The sequence below is a fragment of the Filobasidium floriforme genome (genome assembly GCF_021052385.1).
Source record: "Filobasidium floriforme strain CBS 6241 chromosome Unknown HD553scaffold_25, whole genome shotgun sequence".
NCBI classification, from domain to species: Eukaryota; Fungi; Basidiomycota; class Tremellomycetes; order Filobasidiales; family Filobasidiaceae; genus Filobasidium; species Filobasidium floriforme.
This window is the reverse complement of record NW_025763646.1, coordinates 466,038-482,447: the sequence shown is the minus strand read 5'-3', so window position 1 is coordinate 482,447 and position 16,410 is coordinate 466,038. Positions and strand designations below refer to the sequence as shown.

The 16,410-nt window shown below is 53.2% G+C and overlaps 5 protein-coding genes across 5 annotated transcripts; 2 read left to right on the top strand and 3 right to left on the bottom strand.

The window, feature by feature from the left end:
* Positions 1 to 37: 37 nt before the first annotated feature.
* HD553DRAFT_135559 (amylosucrase) lies at positions 38 to 2,532 on the bottom strand. The gene is made up of 7 exons (XM_046176627.1): positions 2,182 to 2,532; positions 1,876 to 2,121; positions 1,491 to 1,803; positions 1,241 to 1,432; positions 1,019 to 1,176; positions 816 to 934; positions 38 to 746 (listed from the first exon to the last, which is right to left on the bottom strand). Exons 1-7 carry the CDS (start codon positions 2,483 to 2,485, stop codon positions 180 to 182), a joined length of 1,899 nt encoding a protein of 632 aa, XP_046033411.1. The 5' UTR covers positions 2,486 to 2,532; the 3' UTR covers positions 38 to 179.
* A 390-nt stretch (positions 2,533 to 2,922) lies between these two features.
* On the bottom strand, positions 2,923 to 4,899 carry HD553DRAFT_277296 (polyamine transporter; the record flags this gene model as incomplete). The annotated part of the gene is made up of 9 exons (XM_046177993.1): positions 2,923 to 3,080; positions 3,141 to 3,201; positions 3,274 to 3,544; positions 3,604 to 3,738; positions 3,809 to 3,986; positions 4,053 to 4,291; positions 4,358 to 4,422; positions 4,491 to 4,598; positions 4,684 to 4,899. 9 exons carry the CDS (start codon positions 4,897 to 4,899, stop codon positions 2,923 to 2,925), a joined length of 1,431 nt encoding a protein of 476 aa, XP_046033410.1.
* Positions 4,900 to 6,767: 1,868 nt separating this feature from the next.
* Positions 6,768 to 9,818, top strand: HD553DRAFT_326600 (uncharacterized protein; the record flags this gene model as incomplete). The annotated part of the gene is made up of 7 exons (XM_046181720.1): positions 6,768 to 6,792; positions 6,837 to 7,162; positions 7,250 to 7,405; positions 8,808 to 8,946; positions 9,079 to 9,125; positions 9,208 to 9,451; positions 9,742 to 9,818. The coding sequence occupies 7 exons, from the start codon at positions 6,768 to 6,770 to the stop codon at positions 9,816 to 9,818; spliced, it is 1,014 nt and encodes a 337-aa protein (XP_046033409.1).
* An 18-nt stretch (positions 9,819 to 9,836) lies between these two features.
* Positions 9,837 to 12,917, bottom strand: HD553DRAFT_352721 (uncharacterized protein). The gene is made up of 10 exons (XM_046183713.1): positions 12,810 to 12,917; positions 12,560 to 12,689; positions 12,401 to 12,457; positions 12,305 to 12,315; positions 12,032 to 12,194; positions 11,827 to 11,890; positions 11,035 to 11,754; positions 10,482 to 10,970; positions 10,296 to 10,418; positions 9,837 to 10,231 (listed from the first exon to the last, which is right to left on the bottom strand). Exons 1-10 carry the CDS (start codon positions 12,847 to 12,849, stop codon positions 10,061 to 10,063), a joined length of 1,968 nt encoding a protein of 655 aa, XP_046033408.1. The 5' UTR covers positions 12,850 to 12,917; the 3' UTR covers positions 9,837 to 10,060.
* Positions 12,918 to 13,859: 942 nt separating this feature from the next.
* HD553DRAFT_300840 (ribonuclease T2) lies at positions 13,860 to 15,885 on the top strand. Its single transcript, XM_046178644.1, has 10 exons — positions 13,860 to 14,157; positions 14,238 to 14,296; positions 14,372 to 14,383; positions 14,454 to 14,498; positions 14,568 to 14,775; positions 14,892 to 14,981; positions 15,097 to 15,222; positions 15,320 to 15,359; positions 15,488 to 15,580; positions 15,695 to 15,885. Exons 1-10 carry the CDS (start codon positions 13,936 to 13,938, stop codon positions 15,733 to 15,735), a joined length of 936 nt encoding a protein of 311 aa, XP_046033407.1. The 5' UTR covers positions 13,860 to 13,935; the 3' UTR covers positions 15,736 to 15,885.
* Positions 15,886 to 16,410: the final 525 nt, after the last annotated feature.

Genomic DNA, 16,410 nt, shown 5'->3' with positions numbered 1-16,410 from the left:
ACCTGACAATTTGCGCCTCGACAATAGAAAAAGAGTCGATCAAGTTCTTCATGACGCGTTCTGCAAGTAAACTTGCCAATCCACGCCAAAGAAATCGGGTCATGCAATAGATACTGAATGGCACAAAAGGAGTACCCTACCCGGAAAGAACTTACAACGGCGCCGAGGATGATGCTCGCCTAATACTTTAGCCATATGTATTCATGACTCGCCAGATGAATGCCTTGGTTCGTCGAGATCTTCCGATCCGTGACGAGGTCCAAAGCTTCTGCTGGCAATGCCCCAAGAGTCTCCGCTCCTACCCACTGGCTATCGTCCGAAAAGTTGGCAAGACACAAGACAGACGCGTCTTTCCCCGGTCGCTGGTACCCGAGAACGGCCGGGTTGTGCGTCCTGAACCCAACCAGCCGGCCTCCAGCAAATTCCGGTGTAGCCTTTCGCACCTTGATCATCCTCTGAAATCCAGCAAAGATCTGTCCCGCTATGGAATTCGCGTCCTTCCGTTGCTCAAACCTGGCCAGATCAAACTTGGGCCGGTTGACCCATCTCGAATCGTCCCACTTGTCCGGTTCGGACATGTAAGAATAATCATTGAGTGTGCCCAGTTCGTCGCCAAGGTAAAGCAGAGGGATCCCTCCGGTGGACATGATGATCGAGTGCATTAGCAGTATCCGTCCGACCGACCCGGGCTCGCCGGATTCGAGACCGCTCAGAGAAGCGCACGTCCCGGCGATCCGGCAGTCCCCCTACGAAACGACAAAGCCACACTTGTATCAGTACAGCGTCATGGGATTTTCGTTTCTGGCGGGACTGACGGTCTTTGGGTTGTCCTGGAATGGTACCCCTCGAGCGAAACTTCCCGGATGACGATTGACAAAGAACGCATTGAGGAATTTCCTATGCTGGCCTCCTTCTTTACCTAGCTCGATAGCGTCTACATGAACACAAGATCGGCAAACAGCTTCAGCGCGTGTTTCAAATCTAAGATCCCGCTCGTATCTCGAATAGCACTACTTACCTTCGTCCGCGAACGTCCAGCCGATATCATCGTGCGACCGCACATAATTGACCCAAGCGCATCCTCCGACCAGGTTGTGCCGTCTTTCCAGCGCTTGGGAGAGCAACTCGACGTTCCGCGTGGCGAGGCTTTCCCATAACAGGCACATCTGTAGAGGACTACCATAGCATCCACGGCAAGCTGAGCTACGTCGCTGCATCATACACTGGGTGGACCACTCACTTGTACGAAATCTGACATTCGTAGCGATCGATGTACTGGACGATAAAGTCCGGATGAACGATAGCTTCCGACTTGAAGATTAGCGAGGGCGCTGCGATCCTGCATACGGCGTTGAAACAGCGAAGGATCTTGTGCGCTTCGGGAAGGGATTCGCAGGTGGTCCCAATCTGCTTCCAAATGAAGGCGACGGCGCTACAGACGAACCAATGCATCAGCACTAAATCTTGAGAGCGACAATGGACCCACTCACTCCATCCGCAAGATATTGACTCCAGCATTGGCGAGATAGAGCATCTCCCTAGCCATCGCGTTGAACACCCTCGGGTTCGAATAATTGAGGTCCCACTGATAATGATAAAACGTCGACCAGATCCACCTCCCATCTTCCAGCTGGATGAAACTCCCCGAATGGTCGTCCGGGAAGATCTCCCTTGTCGTCTGTTCGTACTGGTCCGGCATGGTCCGATCGGGAAAGATCCAGTAAAACTCTTCGTACGCCTTTTCTCCTGCCCGTGCTCGTTTGGCCCAATCGTGATCCCAGGCGGTATGGTTGAAGACAAAGTCTAAAGAAATCTATCGGGAGTCAGATGTCGGCCTTCCATTGTATCTCAAAGGCGCCTATCTTTGCGTCTCACCCAGAACAAGGGAAATCCCCGCTGCGTCAAATTCCTTTGCCAACGCTTTCAACTGTTCCATATCACCCAGGGCGGGTTTGACCCTTCGATAGCTGGAGATCGCGTAACCTCCGTCGTTTTTCGGCTCAGGGCTGTCGAAGAGCGGCATGAGGTGGACGTATGTCAAACCGAGCGACTGGAAGTAGGGTATTCGCTCTCGAACCGAGGAGAGGTCTGTCGCGTAGCGATCGACGTAGCAAACTCCGCCTAGAATACAAAGACGTAAAACTACCGCCCGAATGCGAGCTGTTTCCAACCAGCACTCACCCAACATTTCGTTGGACTGAAACCACTCTGGTTCGAGCTCTCGCTTCTTGTCGAGCTTTCGTAGATGATCCGGCCGTTCTTGCCAAGCTTCCGCGATGATAGTGACGAGCTCGACCAAGCTCGCCAAACAATCCGCTCGATACCCATACAGCTCAGATTGGATCCCGTAGATCGTGACAAAATTCATATCCAGCCGGTCCACAAATGCCTGGTCCTCGAGTAGATAGGCATGCGATTTGGACGCCTGGAGCGCATGTTTGACGTGTGAGAGCGCCGCCTGAGCTTGTTGAGTGACGGTGAGCATCGTGATTGACAATCTGGAGCGCGAACGAATTGATAGGGCAGTGTAACTCACGTTATACGGGAGATGGGCTCAGATGTGAGCTGGTGTTCATATACTAAGCAGCTCTGCTACCCTGTGAACGTCCCAAAGATGTATCGACCCGCTCGAAGATGCTGCTCTCCTGACCTTTTGACGGGACGGTCGGCAGCAATCGGCAACGGGATCACGCCGAAGATCGTCCATCGTCAGGTACCATCAGGGACTACACATCGGCGGAACCTGGTCGGATCCGGGACACCTCGTCTATTGGTTGGTAGGAAGAAAACAGAGATATGGGTATAGGTGGGGTCTAGTCTAACATCTATTACAGTTCAGAGTTCGCTTTGCAGTCGATGTGGTCGATACAGTAAAAGTTGGAGGAAATGCAGAATAGCGAGACAGCCAGGGAAAAAGAGCATCTAATCCTCCATGTGCTGTCGGCAAAAGGGACTCTTCTGTCGGATCGCCTTGCCCTTGTAGTAGAGGAACCAAGGGATCGGCACCAACAAGCAAGATACCAGGGACAATGTGAAAAGAGCCCAATTGTTGCCCAGCGTCTTGAACATCGGACGCGCGGCTGCGGAACGATGTGTTGTTAGCCGGATGAACGATGGTTTGTAAGCTGAGGAGGACTTACCCAGCGGCAGGAAAGCACACACCAGGTTCCTCGAGAGTACTACGCCGGACATGGCACTCGCCTGGTAGGCATCGAAGAGAAAAATCAGCCGGCGCACCCCCGAAACAGACCTCTTCCCAAACCCCCCACTCACCGAGAACGACTTGTACGAGTCCATCATGTAGGCAAAGATGCTGACGATGACCGAAAAGAAGGCAAACCCGAACATGGCAAATCCGATGAGGGGTACAATCCAAAAAGTATCGGCGTCCGAGGTCCAGGCGGCCAGCTGAAGACCGATGGGCAGGAGGGGTACGGCAAAACGACTGAACCACCAGCGGACTTCTGGGGAGGCGATGCCGTTGGGCGAAGCGGCGACCGATCGCATGTACGCTCGTTGCTGGAGAGGCTGGCAGGCGAATGCTCTGCAAGAGAAGGCATGTCAGGACCAGCTTGTGTGAAGCGCTTGTCGATAGCCACTCACAGTAGAGACCCGACGACATAGCTCAAGAACGTCAAGTTGATGGCGCCGTACGAAGTCCAAAGGTGACCACCGTTACCTCTCCCGAAGATGAGAGGGAACGCTTCGTTGGAGAGGAAGATCATGCCCAGAGCAAAGCTGCAAGAACAATCGATCGACATCAACATCTGCCAATCGATTGATCAACTGCGAGCGCCTCGGCACTTACGCATTGACGGCTCCGCTCAGATAGGTAATCGGCTCGGTGAACAAGAAGATGTATGGCCGGGTCAGGGACGCCTTCAAGAGTTGCTTGCCGGAAATCGTCGTGATCTCGGATGCAGCATAGCAGTTGGAAGCTACGTCCGGATACGTCTTGCGAATATGGCGGACCTTGACTTTGAGGACTGTTCACGGCAACTTCACTCGGTCAGAATTTGCTACGAGGGCCGTTGATGGAATGTGTGACCTACCGATGTTCTCCCTCGTCTCGGGCATAAATGCCCAGATGACGATGATATGGGCTCCAAAGACGATCGCGTAGATCCAGTACAACCACCTCCAGCCCAGCTTCTCTACCGGATACCCTCCCATGACGGACCCGAGGGCAGGACCGATGACCGAGGCGAGCGCATAGAGGGCGATGGCATAGCCGGACTTTGCGGTTGGGATAAGATCGGTGATGGTACCGGCCACATTGCTCAGGGGGGCGCTGCGCATGAGAAAAAGGACGTCAATATCGGCATGTGAAGTGTTTGTGTGGGATGAGGTGACTTACGATCCGACGAATCCGGAAAAGAACCTAAAGGCGGCGACCAGCGAAAAGTTGTGTGCGAGGGCGATCTAGATGAAACAGAGGTCGTCAGCTCTAATATTCTCAACCTGCTCGACTGGCTGCGAACCGGACTTACCGGGATCTGGCAAAGGCAAAACAAGAACCAGGAGACCAGGTAGACGGGTCTCCTGCCCCATACTTCGGAAGCCGGAGCGAGCAACATCGGACCAAACGCGAATCCGAGCTGTAATTCCCAGTCGTTAAGTCAACTTCCGATCACAGCTCGTCGAGAGTACCTGAACTCGACCTTCCGCCCGAACGAGACTCACGAGGTACAACCCCAACCCTCCAAAAGTCCCCCAGACCCACTCGTTACTGTGCCCGCTCTCCTTCTCCATGCCTTCCAGCTCGATCAACCCAAACTCGTCCCTGATCACATGAGCGCCCGTGCTGAACCCCGAAGCGCACATGCAGACGAGGATGGTGATCCAGGAAGCGAGGCAGACGATCACGGTCTTCCTCGCCGTGGAGAAGGTCTTTGGCATAGGGTGGACCGGGGCGTATTCCAGGTCGACGCCAATTACAGGGGAGTGGTCCGGTGGAGAAGCGATGAGGACGAATCGGGGCTTGTCGGAGACATTCATCGAATCGCCCACATCGATCTTGTCGAGCATCAACCCTTCCCTCTCCAACACCCGATAGAGCTCGACGTTATCCACCTGGAGCTCCTGATGAAGCGTCTTGGCTTTATCGGTACCACCTTCGGCTTCCTTGTTCTTGTTTCCAGCCTCAAGATCCTGGTCACCTTCACCTTCGGAAGACCTCATGTGGGACTTCGCCTGGCTCTTCCTCGAATCCAACGTCTCGAAGAACGAATCCACCTTGGTCATGCTCGAACTCGCCGTCCTCGTCCTGACCGTGCCCATCCCTCCATTCTTCTCCGTGGTATCCTCTTTCCCGTGCTCATCTTCATCTTCGCCGCTGCCCTTTTTCAGGGGAGTAAAACCCATGAACATGCACTTGCCATTAGGGCTAGAACCAGGGGTGCAGATCAAGGTCTTGTCGGTAGCCGACGATCCTCTCCTCGGTCCGTCTTCATCGTGCTCCTCGTCTTCAACATCATCAACACCACCGTCATCATCGACCGCATCACTAACACCCCCATCCTCTTGGCTATTCCCAAACCTATATCCACTCTTCACCCTCGTCATCCGTACCCCCCACGGACCTTCCTCCTTCGGACCCGTCGACCCAGCCCTGGAAGGCCCGACCGACGATCCCGGCGTAGCAGCAGCGGTAGTAGTAGTGCTGGGGTCCAAGTTGAAGTTGACCAAAGTGTTCGCCAAAGATGGTGCGAGGGAAGGTCGACGTTCGTCCGGAAGGAAGGCGATGGATGGTCTACGCGGGTTCAGAGTTGGGCTCAAGATTGGAGTTGAAGTGGGTACTGGGGTCCTTTGAGTTGAAGCAGAGTCGTTGACGTTCGAGGTAGACGTCATCGTCCTCACTTGAGGTTCTCGTCCTTGTTGTCCAGACGCAGAGTGGGTATGCTCCGAGCCTGACATCGTAGAAGGAGGAGGTGAAGAACGTCGTTTATATATTATCGAAACGCGAGTTGAAATCGATTCGGGCTGGTCTGGAAATTCAGACACGTTCGTCAGCCCAGATCGAAAGAAAGAAGACCGGCGATCCGTCGCCATTTATGTCCTCACTTGATCACTTACGTTGTAGCTCTTAGCTGGTACCACCCGATGCCTTATGTTTAGATGATGAAACGATCGTGTGTAGACAGCTGCTCGATAGCCAAGATCCTCCGGTGACGAGTGGCAAACGACAAGTGGAAAGGTGTTTGATACGGGGAGGGAGGAGAGTGAGTGTGCAGACTAATCGTGGGGGCCCAACTGAGGTCAAGTATATATATACATCGGGGGATAGGGAGCGAGGAGAGAAGTCTACGGAACAGGTCCGGAGAACCCGTTGTCACCTCCGATCACGGATCACGCAAAAAGATGGATTCACATTCGAAGGGAAGAAGTACGAGCTAAAACGCAACAAGGTCGGGAAGTCACAATCGCATCATCATCGTCGTCCAAGTCTGGGGCCTTGATCGCTTAAAAGTAGCGCGACCAAGACGAAACGTGGGGAAGCGACGACGATCAACAGAGAAGATCCGCAGCACAGCAAGGGTTAGCGCATGATGCGATAGGTACCGAAGTCTGCGTTGGATCACCGGTCGGGGTTTCACTTCGAAACTGATCGCTGATCATCATCGATCATTGATGTATCGAGGACGCCTCTGCCGCCTCTCACAATTGAACGTTCACATCAGCCGTACCGATACGATACAGGACCTGGTCCTGGCGACCTAGCCTTCGCTAACCAACGAACGTCTTTCTGAACCTCGACGTCCTTCTCGATGACGCCCGCCTTCTGTACCAAAAGTAATCTTCGTTATCAGCTCCCGCTCGCCTTTCGATCGCATCAGACACATGTCACGCCAAGAGCATCTTGGGTCCGAGAACAGCTTTTAGCGCGACCGGACGAGAGGCGTTCGAGCGAAAGATCAGTATACGATGTTTTAGTGGGAGTACAACGTCCTATGGTCCAACTCAATCTAATGATCAATATTTAGAGAGTAGCTCGCACTATACATCCCCCTCATTCCCTCTTCGTACCCTCGTCTCCACCGCCCAACCTTCTGCGCGCGACAGGGTCACCGCCCAATCTTCTCCGACCTCGTATTCGTCATCCCGATCACCCTTAACAACCAAAACCCTCAACTTCTTGGCAAAAGACCCAAAACCAAAGCCCGTAAAATTCCAAAGTCCCTAGATCCCGCACTAGCTGGTAGATCCCAAAGTCTATATCTATCGCCCTAGCTCGCGCCCGACTTTGCAGTCGTGTCTCGTATCGTGTCGTATTCATCGTATCGTATCGTATCTTCCTACCTCGCGCGTCAGGGTCTCTACTGTAGGGTCGAAGAGGATTATCGAGTCGGACCGGCGGAAGGTACAAGAAGAGGTACAAACCCGATTTACCCCTAGCTCTTGGTCGGTGAGTTGTTTTATACGCCTTGTTGCGGTTCGTACCGGCCCGGCCCGGGGACGGGGAATCTGCATACTTGATGTGCTGTGTATTGTCCGTCTATTCCCTATGATCTATGAAACTGGAGGTATGTTTGGCCCGATGCCATGTTAGGCGCTTCGAGGCCCATTCTCCAGCGTTGGACCTTTGTCACCCATACTATACTGTAGCCCGATCCCTCTTCTCCTCGCGCGCCAATCGCAATTGGAAGTGCGACGGGATGCCGTCCGATATTCTTCCATAGTCAACCGGGCTGCATCATAGTCGAGCACGCCGATACCCGTACACTCTCGCAAAGTGGACTATGAATCAATGTTCCGTCGAGTCGCAAAGATCCGTCATCCCAGAAGCCAGCGTTGTATGACACCAGGCTACCTCCTTAGTATTTGATATCGTGACAATCCAACCAAGATGATATGACGGCTTCCGCAAAAAGGATTCGAATTTGGGCTGCGATCACGTCCACCTGCATGTTTACCGGGATGGCAAGCAGAGCGGCAAAGGATAAATTGTATCCGCCATTTGCTGACACGATCTGGTCGGAAGGGCTGTAATTGTTCTCATTCGAGATGCCGAAATCCATCTGAGTAGCTTTTGAATATGTCGACCGCCGAGCGCGACTCGCTGACGATCTTCTCAGGTTCAGGCGCATGACAATAGGAATCTTGTATCACATGCGACACAAAGCGCTTGGTCTTCCCTGCCCCCGCCTCCTTCTTTCAGTTAGATTTCTCAAACGCAAACGGGCTTCAAATGTAGAGGATCACGCAATTCCAACGGGAGAATACACCTTGAGGTGTGCTCGCGCGTGTTACTTAAAACAAGGTGAGGGTAACCCGTGATCTTGCGTGACAACGGGGTTGTGGGTGAAAGGACGCGACCTTTGCTTGGGTATTGAGATTGTGTTGCCGTAAAACTGACTTGGATGAAATTAGACTACTATAATTCAAGAACTCGCCTGGCTTGATCTACCAGCTGAGCATACATGTCCAATTGATTGACATCACGGTGTCAATTCTTGTCTATACATGTAATGCTAGTTCGCTTCAGGGACAAATCCTTGAGAACGAAATCACGTCAAGGCAACCTCAACGCTGTTCTTCCTGCTTCCTTGCGCCCACTTCTTCCGCAAATGATGGATTGATGGTGCTGAAACGCGGAAAACATTGCCAATACAAACTAGCTGATCTCGAGAAGTGAAGTTTACGCTGTCATGTATGTGCGCTACCCGCAATGGCCAAGAAAACCAGGTAGATGAAACTGCCGAGGGCAACCCGTGCAGCTGCATGGCCAAAAGGGGCGAGGTTGAAAGGAGGAAATTCCTGCTGGGGAGTTGAGGCTGTGTGACCTCGTGACTTATTCAGGTATTTAGATACGATATACGACAGCTCTGTTGCTGTGGACCCTGGACTACACACCACGAGAGAAGCTCGAAATATCGCTGCTTTCCGTCAAAGAACCTAGTCCCAAATCCCTCAATTCGAATCATGGATCCAACGAGCCCAGCAAGCGTGAGTGCGAAGTCATCATGGGCTAGGTTAGAACCGCCTATTGATCTTACTCCACTGTCTGTACTTAGAGCGTAACCCTCTCTCGGAGCAGTTCCAGGAGTGGCAGCCCCACTTCTCGTGAACTTTCTGTAGAAACTGCTGCCACTGATTATCACGTAGAAGGTATGTGGGATGAAACGGTGAGAACCTAGTCAATGCTCAGAATCACCCTGATAACTGATAATATGTTTCGCCGGATGGGCAATGTTCCACCGGCCGCAGATCGATGTGAACAACTTTTACAATACGGCCGACGCTTTTCTACAAGCTGATGCGCAACGGGGTCAGCTCTATGCTGTCAGGACTCTTCTGAGCTTTGGTCAACGGCAATCCCAGAGCGGATCTGAAGTGGCTCCATCAAGTGAGGACGAAGACTACACCTCGCCGGACCATCGCGCCGCTACGCCACGTTCGGCAGCAAATTCGCGGATGTTCGAAGAGTTCTCCGAAGATGGTCAAGGTCCCGGTACGAAAGTGGTCGAGCGCTTTAGGTCTTCGGGGAAAAGGCGGATGCTAGACGATGATAAGCTAACACGCGAGGAAATAGGATGTTGGAAACGAGCAAAATGATACAATCGTATGAGTACGGTGATATCGAGCAATCAATATGCAATGAAGACCTGCGCAAATCGCGATATCAAACGATGAATTTTCCCGACGATCTGTTCGGCTCGTTTTACAGGTGGGTGCTGAACGTTTTTAGCGGCGCCGACCCGTATTCGGTGATACATGATACGTTGATGGAATTTTGCCCAGGCCACTTTGACCCTGCCCGTTCGTTGCGGTCTGCTTGGAAGCGCAGAATCTTGGTCCAGGCCGTCGCCGAGTCATAAGCTAACTGGTAACTGGTAGTCCACGAGCCCTCCCAGATGTCATAGATGTATGAATCGAGTTGCATCTTTTCAGAATATCCCTTGACGTCGTGTGACAACTCTGACGGTAGACGTAAGGAAAGCGCAAATTGACATGGAAAAACAAAACCGACTTTAACGGTCACATAATACAGCAACAGACGATAGATGGCGTAAAGTAGACTAGGTCGTAAATTGGCGTAAAGGAATGGCGTAAAGGCACTCTATCGATCCGACGACGGAGCCGAGGGGACAAAAGAGAGGTTCGAGACGATGTGCGGCCAGATCTCGGTAAACGCGTCGAAGCGCCCGAGTCGGATCTGTTGCCAGAGGTTGACCATGGCGTTCGAGTCCTTGATTTCGTTCCAGTGATGGAGGAAGAAGGCGATCTCCACCTGTATCAGCGGGTCGAATCGTCAGCCACGTTGTCGGGCTATGTCAGTGTGGCACCCGGCTCACCTTTCTGACCTGCTCGTAGGTGGCCGAGAAATTGGTAAAAACCTCGAACGGGCAGTTCTGGACGGTCAATTGGGAGATGATATGTTGAAACGCGCGCTGACGGAGTCGAGGCAAGTCGAGTTTCTGCGGAAAGATTACTACGTCAGTCTCGCTGGATCGAGGAAAGACAATAAGCGACGGACTTACATCAGCAAGCCGATAGATGGCCTTGGCACTGCAGGGCACCGGCTCTGGCGTCCCTTCCGCCCTCGTATCCATCTCAGTCATCCAAGTCTCGAGCCACTCTTTCCTCCCCTTGATCCCCTTCAAAATCTGATTCTCCGATCGATCCGTCTGCCTGGAGGTCCTGGCCGGTAATGCAGTATCGACCGTATCCGATTTCTCGATAAACGACGAAGACAGCGGGGCGAAGACGATGACGTCGGTGTAGAGGTAATAGATGAGCGCGTACCAGGTCCTGAATGCAGCGTCCCTGACGACAATCTTGGTCTTTGTCGGTCCGACAGCTGAGGACGCAGAGCCCGCCTGGTTCCTATTCTGTGTAGCGGGTCGGCTAGCGTCTCCCAAGTTTGACCTGATCATCGGTTCCTCGTCTTCGTCGTCCGACAAGCATTCCTCTTCCATATCCGAGTCCTCTGGCAACTCTTCATCGTCGACGTGCAAATCCTGAATGGGCTATCAGGTACCAAAACAAAGTTAGTGAAGATTTCTCGGCAGCATAACACCACCCTCTACTCACCGATGCCACCCCTGCGGTCTCGCTGAACCCGCCTTCCAACATCGACTCGAAATATTCGCTCCTCCTCAAAAACTCCTTGTTCGCCCAGATCGTCTTGTACCCCTTGTCTCCCTGCGCTTCCTCGCGCGTCTCGGTCGGCGGAGTCGCTTCGCCCAAGGTATGTCCTTGACCGGGCATTGCCGAGGGCGAGGACGAGAGGGTGTTCAGGTTCATCCCGGCGTCCGTCGAGACGTGTCCAGCTAGCGTATTCGATCCCGTCCCGGATAGCGCCCTGGCTCCGTCTTGCGGTACCGTACTGTTTCTACCGGCGACGACCACCTTTCTCCTCTTCCTGTCTGGCAAAACGAACTCCACATCCGAATAGACCTCTCGATCAAACGTCCTGGCGACAGCGTCAACGAGTTCCTTCGGTACCACCCTCCTCTCCCCTCCCATCGCCCCGTTACCCCCTCCCACTCCCTTCCAACCCCCCTCACTCCCCCTCCACCCAGATCCCGACGCCTCGAACCCTTTCGGGGCATACGTATACCCAGGAGAACCAGGATCGGTCTGCCAAGTCGAATTCGAGATGTTGTACCCCAACCAAGCACCTGCGGGCGGGCCCGAGTTGGCACTGACCGTGCAGGTGATGATGAACGAGTCGGATTCCCTGACGGCGGAGGGTGCGTTGTAGTAGAGGGTGTTCCGTTTGGCGAACGATTGCCAGCCCCAGTTGACCGTCTGCGACGTCGTTTGCGGCATCGAAATCAGCTTTCGTCTGTAAGTGAGGGACGTCCTCATAAAGCGACTTGCCTTGGAGCTAAATACGTGCGTTGCCGCCTCTTTGTAAGCTATACTCTGCCCTCCTTTCCCCCCACTACGCTCAAACCCCGAAAACAACCCCCCCCCCCCCCCCACAAAACCAAATCAGCCTCCAATTCTCCCGAGTCCTTCAACGATCACATCCGCTCCTGCTTGCGTCCCCGCCCGACCCCTGTAGAGAACCCCACAAACTCACACTCGCACATCAAACCTAAACGCCCAGATCCCCTTCCTAACCCACTTTCCCTTGATCCCGCTAGCCTGTTCCTCCTTAGTCGGGACGGCCGAGAGGTAGAAGGACGACATGTCCCCCGGAGCTGGGGTCGTTAAGGAATTGGGGGACGGGCCTACTGGGCCGGCTGTAGGTTCAGATTCCGGGGAGATGTAGGGAAAAACATTGTTGGGTTAGCGCTTTGTGGTCGGGCTGCGAAATGGGAGAAATGTAGTCGGATGCAGGCAGGGGACTTACAGTTGGGATAACTGATTGATGAGTTGGATGTCGTGACAGTCGATCATCAGCTAAAGCAGCTGAGTGTCGTAGCTAGGACCCGGGCCTTGGGCTTACAAGATGATCTCCCATAGATGATCCGGATCCCCAAAGACCGCGCTCTTGATACATTTCCTGTACGCACCAATACCATCATACAAGATTCAGGATTCCATGAACCCGTAAGCTCCCTATTTTAAATGCAGGAAGACTGCAAAAGATCGATACTGGACTCACGACTTGGTGACCCCCTCGGTGGATTCGTAAACATGTTTCAACCCGCTCAACTTCCATTCGAGCGTGACCGACTGGGTCTCTGCGAAATCCAGCGTGGGGGTATCTGACATGGGAAACGTATGCATCACACCTGTCCCTCATCGCAAAGGCATGTATGCACATTGAAAACAAAGGATGGGGGGAGATGAGACGGAGGCGTCAGCGAAAGAGAGCAAAGATCGAGCCTGAAATCGGTGCGGCCGTGACTGACTTTCCCCGCGATTGGTAGAGATCTGGCTGAGGTTGGCCATCTTGGCCGTAGTCTGCGTATGTTAAATGTACTCGCTAGCCTGCATGAACGAATGTTGATGATGGACAGGTCGTCATATCGAATGGACAAGGGACATGATGATATGATCATCAGATGTTCGCTGTCCCTGTGAGCATCTGATGACGAATATGCCTCGACGCCCTGACCGCGGACTCGTAGTGAACCGTATGCAGAAGACCTCCCCATCTCCCTTTGGCCAACGTTATCATCGAGGCGTAGAGCGATAAGTGCCTTTTTGGGAAAGTGTCCGCACATCGAGCATTATTACTACGTATCAGGCAGAGAGCATTCGAAGCAGATCGTTGTCGGTACATCGGTGTGGCCGACGTGTCGCGCGCCCATACAGAACCTGTTTTCCCTCGTCGATCCCTGCAGCAGTTCCTCTCGGACTTACAGAGCTCTCCCTCTCCAATGAGATTGAGGACCTACTGGGGACTTCCCCGCAACCTTTTCAGCTTGTTAGCATTTCCGCCAAATTTACGACGCCTTACGAGAGCGATCGATTATGATCTGCGATACACATCCGATGCGACGGTGACACCCGTGGCACATGCGACGTGCTTGGAAAACGTTCTTTTCCCGCCCTTACTGTAGAACGACGATCTACAGCTCGGTGACGTCCCGAGTATCCAGCTCCAGACTTCTCTTGGCAGCGCTCTGTCGGAAGGATTCTCGTAAGCTCGCCTTCGCCATCCTTCCCACCATTCTCATGGCCCCGCATGGTTCCCCTCGTCCGCCGTCTGCGCGCTAGAGTCGAATTGCTCCGGCGCACGTTTCAACCCGATAAGACATATTCAACTTCCTCTCTTCCCTCCTCCCGCTAGCCCGTCATCTAGGACCCAGCCATCTCCATATTTCTGCCTCGAACTTCATATCTCGACACGTTCGATTCCGATTTCTACGGGGCCTTACTTTTGCTCGGAGGATATATAAAGACCGGCCCAGTTTTATAAGATCCACGCTCACCTCCGCGCGTTCAACGACTTTCCACCCAAATACCATAGTTCCGCCCTGACTCCCTAAGTTCCGATAACTTGCGACAACGGTCGAGACATCCTCCCTCAAAATGCTCTCAACTACCACCCTTATCGCCCTCCTCGCTTCCCTCTCCCTTCCAGTCTCTGTCTCGGGCAAGACGATCTCCCCCCTGACGTACCGTACGGACGCCCGGAACCATACCTGTCAACTGTCTCTCCCCGAGACCGCCTGTAGGAACACGACGGCCGTGGAGGATACCTGTTGTGGTGCAGCAGCAGCTTTGACTCTGTATACTCAGTATTGGGATACCGTGAGTCGAGTCAAATGTGCTTGTGATTGGTACAGTAGGATGATCGGGAGGATGACGGTTGTCTCTGGGCGTGTTCGTAGTATACCGGGGCAGAGGAACAGGGGATCGTGCTCCCCAAGAACAACTGGGGTGTGCACGGGTAAGTCATCACCGACTTTAGACGTCATATGCTACCTTGAAGCTGATCATTCACCGGTCGATCCGATGCATGCAGTGTTTGGGCCGAGTAAGTCGGCTTGCCAATCGACTTGTATTCGTAGCCATACTGATGTCGCGGGATATCGATTAATTACTAGTTATTGTGATGGGACCTACCCGGGCTATTGCGACTTGTCCAGACAGTAAGTCACTGTCCGCCGCTGTCACATCCCCTGCAAAAACCTGAACCTGTTCATCGTGGTCCTTGCTAGATACGACCCCGAACCCTCCCCCAACTACACCCAAGGGTACACCTACACCCCACCTCAAACCGTCGAACCGTTTACCGGTGGGGATATCGTCACCCCAACCTTGGAGTATTTCGGAAAGAACGATCTCTTGAGCTGGATGAACAAGTATTGGGTCAGCCGGGGCGGGAACAATTACGTGTTCTGGTTGCACGAGTTTGCCAAACACGCTGTAAGTCGAAAGTCTCGTGTCCATATCAACAAGCTCTGATCTTCTCCTTCTTCTTCTTCTTATCTGACCCTGATATACTGCGATTCCGACGACTGCTGGCTTTTCGATACGGACAGACCTGCTTCTCGACGTTCGACCTCAAGTGTTACGGGCCGACTTACGAGCAAGGACAAGATCTCGTGGACTACTTCCAGACGGTAGCTGGTGTGAGTCCACACCTCCCTCGAATACATATGCATCTCCTTACATCACGTCCGAGACCCTGACCCAGAATATGTCGCCTTCTCGTTTCGTTACCCACGTCTCCCTCTCCCGATACAGTTCGAGATCAGGCACCCGACCTACGAATGGCTAGCCAAAGCCGGGATCAAACCCTCGAACACGACCACCTACACCCGGGCTCAGATCGAGGACGCTCTCATGGCCGGGTCGGGAGGGGTACCTTTCGTGAGTACAGAGAAGCTTGGCTTGCGAGAAAATTTGGGATCGACTGAAGCTGACGCGTGAAGCGTCTCTTGTGCTTGTGATTGGGATGGTATGGTAGTTGGGATGCCGAGGAGCTGACAGGACCACCTTGAACGAGAGTAAGCCCTGATTTTCCGCTCTTGCTACAGTCTGGAATCTCTATCAGATCCTCCCGATTGCTGAGCTAATTCATCACTCTCTGATCATCCTGTCCCTAACGCACTGCCCACCTTGGTCTGAACGATAGTCTGGTACTTCAACCACGCCGTCGGCCGGGTCCAAGACCTCACCTACATCCCCGTCGACAAGATCGGGAACTCTTCTTGTAACGCCACTGCCCGTGAGTCCATTCCCCGTCTCTACCACCATAAGTCTAGAAAATCGTTGCTCATTGCTGAAATAAAATTCTCTTTCGCTGTCTCGGGGTACTGCTCTCGAATTCGAATGAACGCAGCGATTTGGTATTACGAGAGGACGGCTGGGAGCGAGGCTTGATAGAGATACAACATCGGTATATGTGGAATTAGTAGCAAGGTGTTTGATCGTTCCGTTCGAATTTCCTGGCAGCCTGAGTGGTAGGCCAGAAGAAAAAGTGTTGGTTTTGTTTTGTAAAGAGAAGCGCAAGAAGAGAGATCATAATACCCGGTTTGCCAGTTGCCCGTTCCGTGCATGCGCTGGCCCCGCTGGCGATGCGACGCGTGTGTCACGTTACGAGATCTGAGACGGCTGCTCGGGCCGGTCGCATTCGCGATGACCGTGATGGGGCAATCGGGTCGCAACTCGACAATCGATGCGACCTCTACTTACCACGGATGGAGGTGTATAACAAGAGGTGTATAACAAGAAGCGTACCACAACGACGGCGATCTACCGAGTGTGCCGATGTCGATGTTAGATCTCTCCTGTTGGGTTTGGGATGACTCTACTGCCCTGAAACGTCGATCGATTGTGCGCTTCTAGTTGGCGTCACACCCTCTCATGCTCTCGCGCGTTTCGAGTTGGTTCGCGCGGAAGTGGTGTGTGCGTGTGTGTGACCTCGGATGGTGTCCCACCGACGTCGAGGTTTCAATCATCAAACACCAAATCGACATGCACACTGAAACATCCTCGGGACCTTCCTTCGACCTCGACCTCCAAACACTTGCCTCCAAGGACCTCTGGATCCATTAC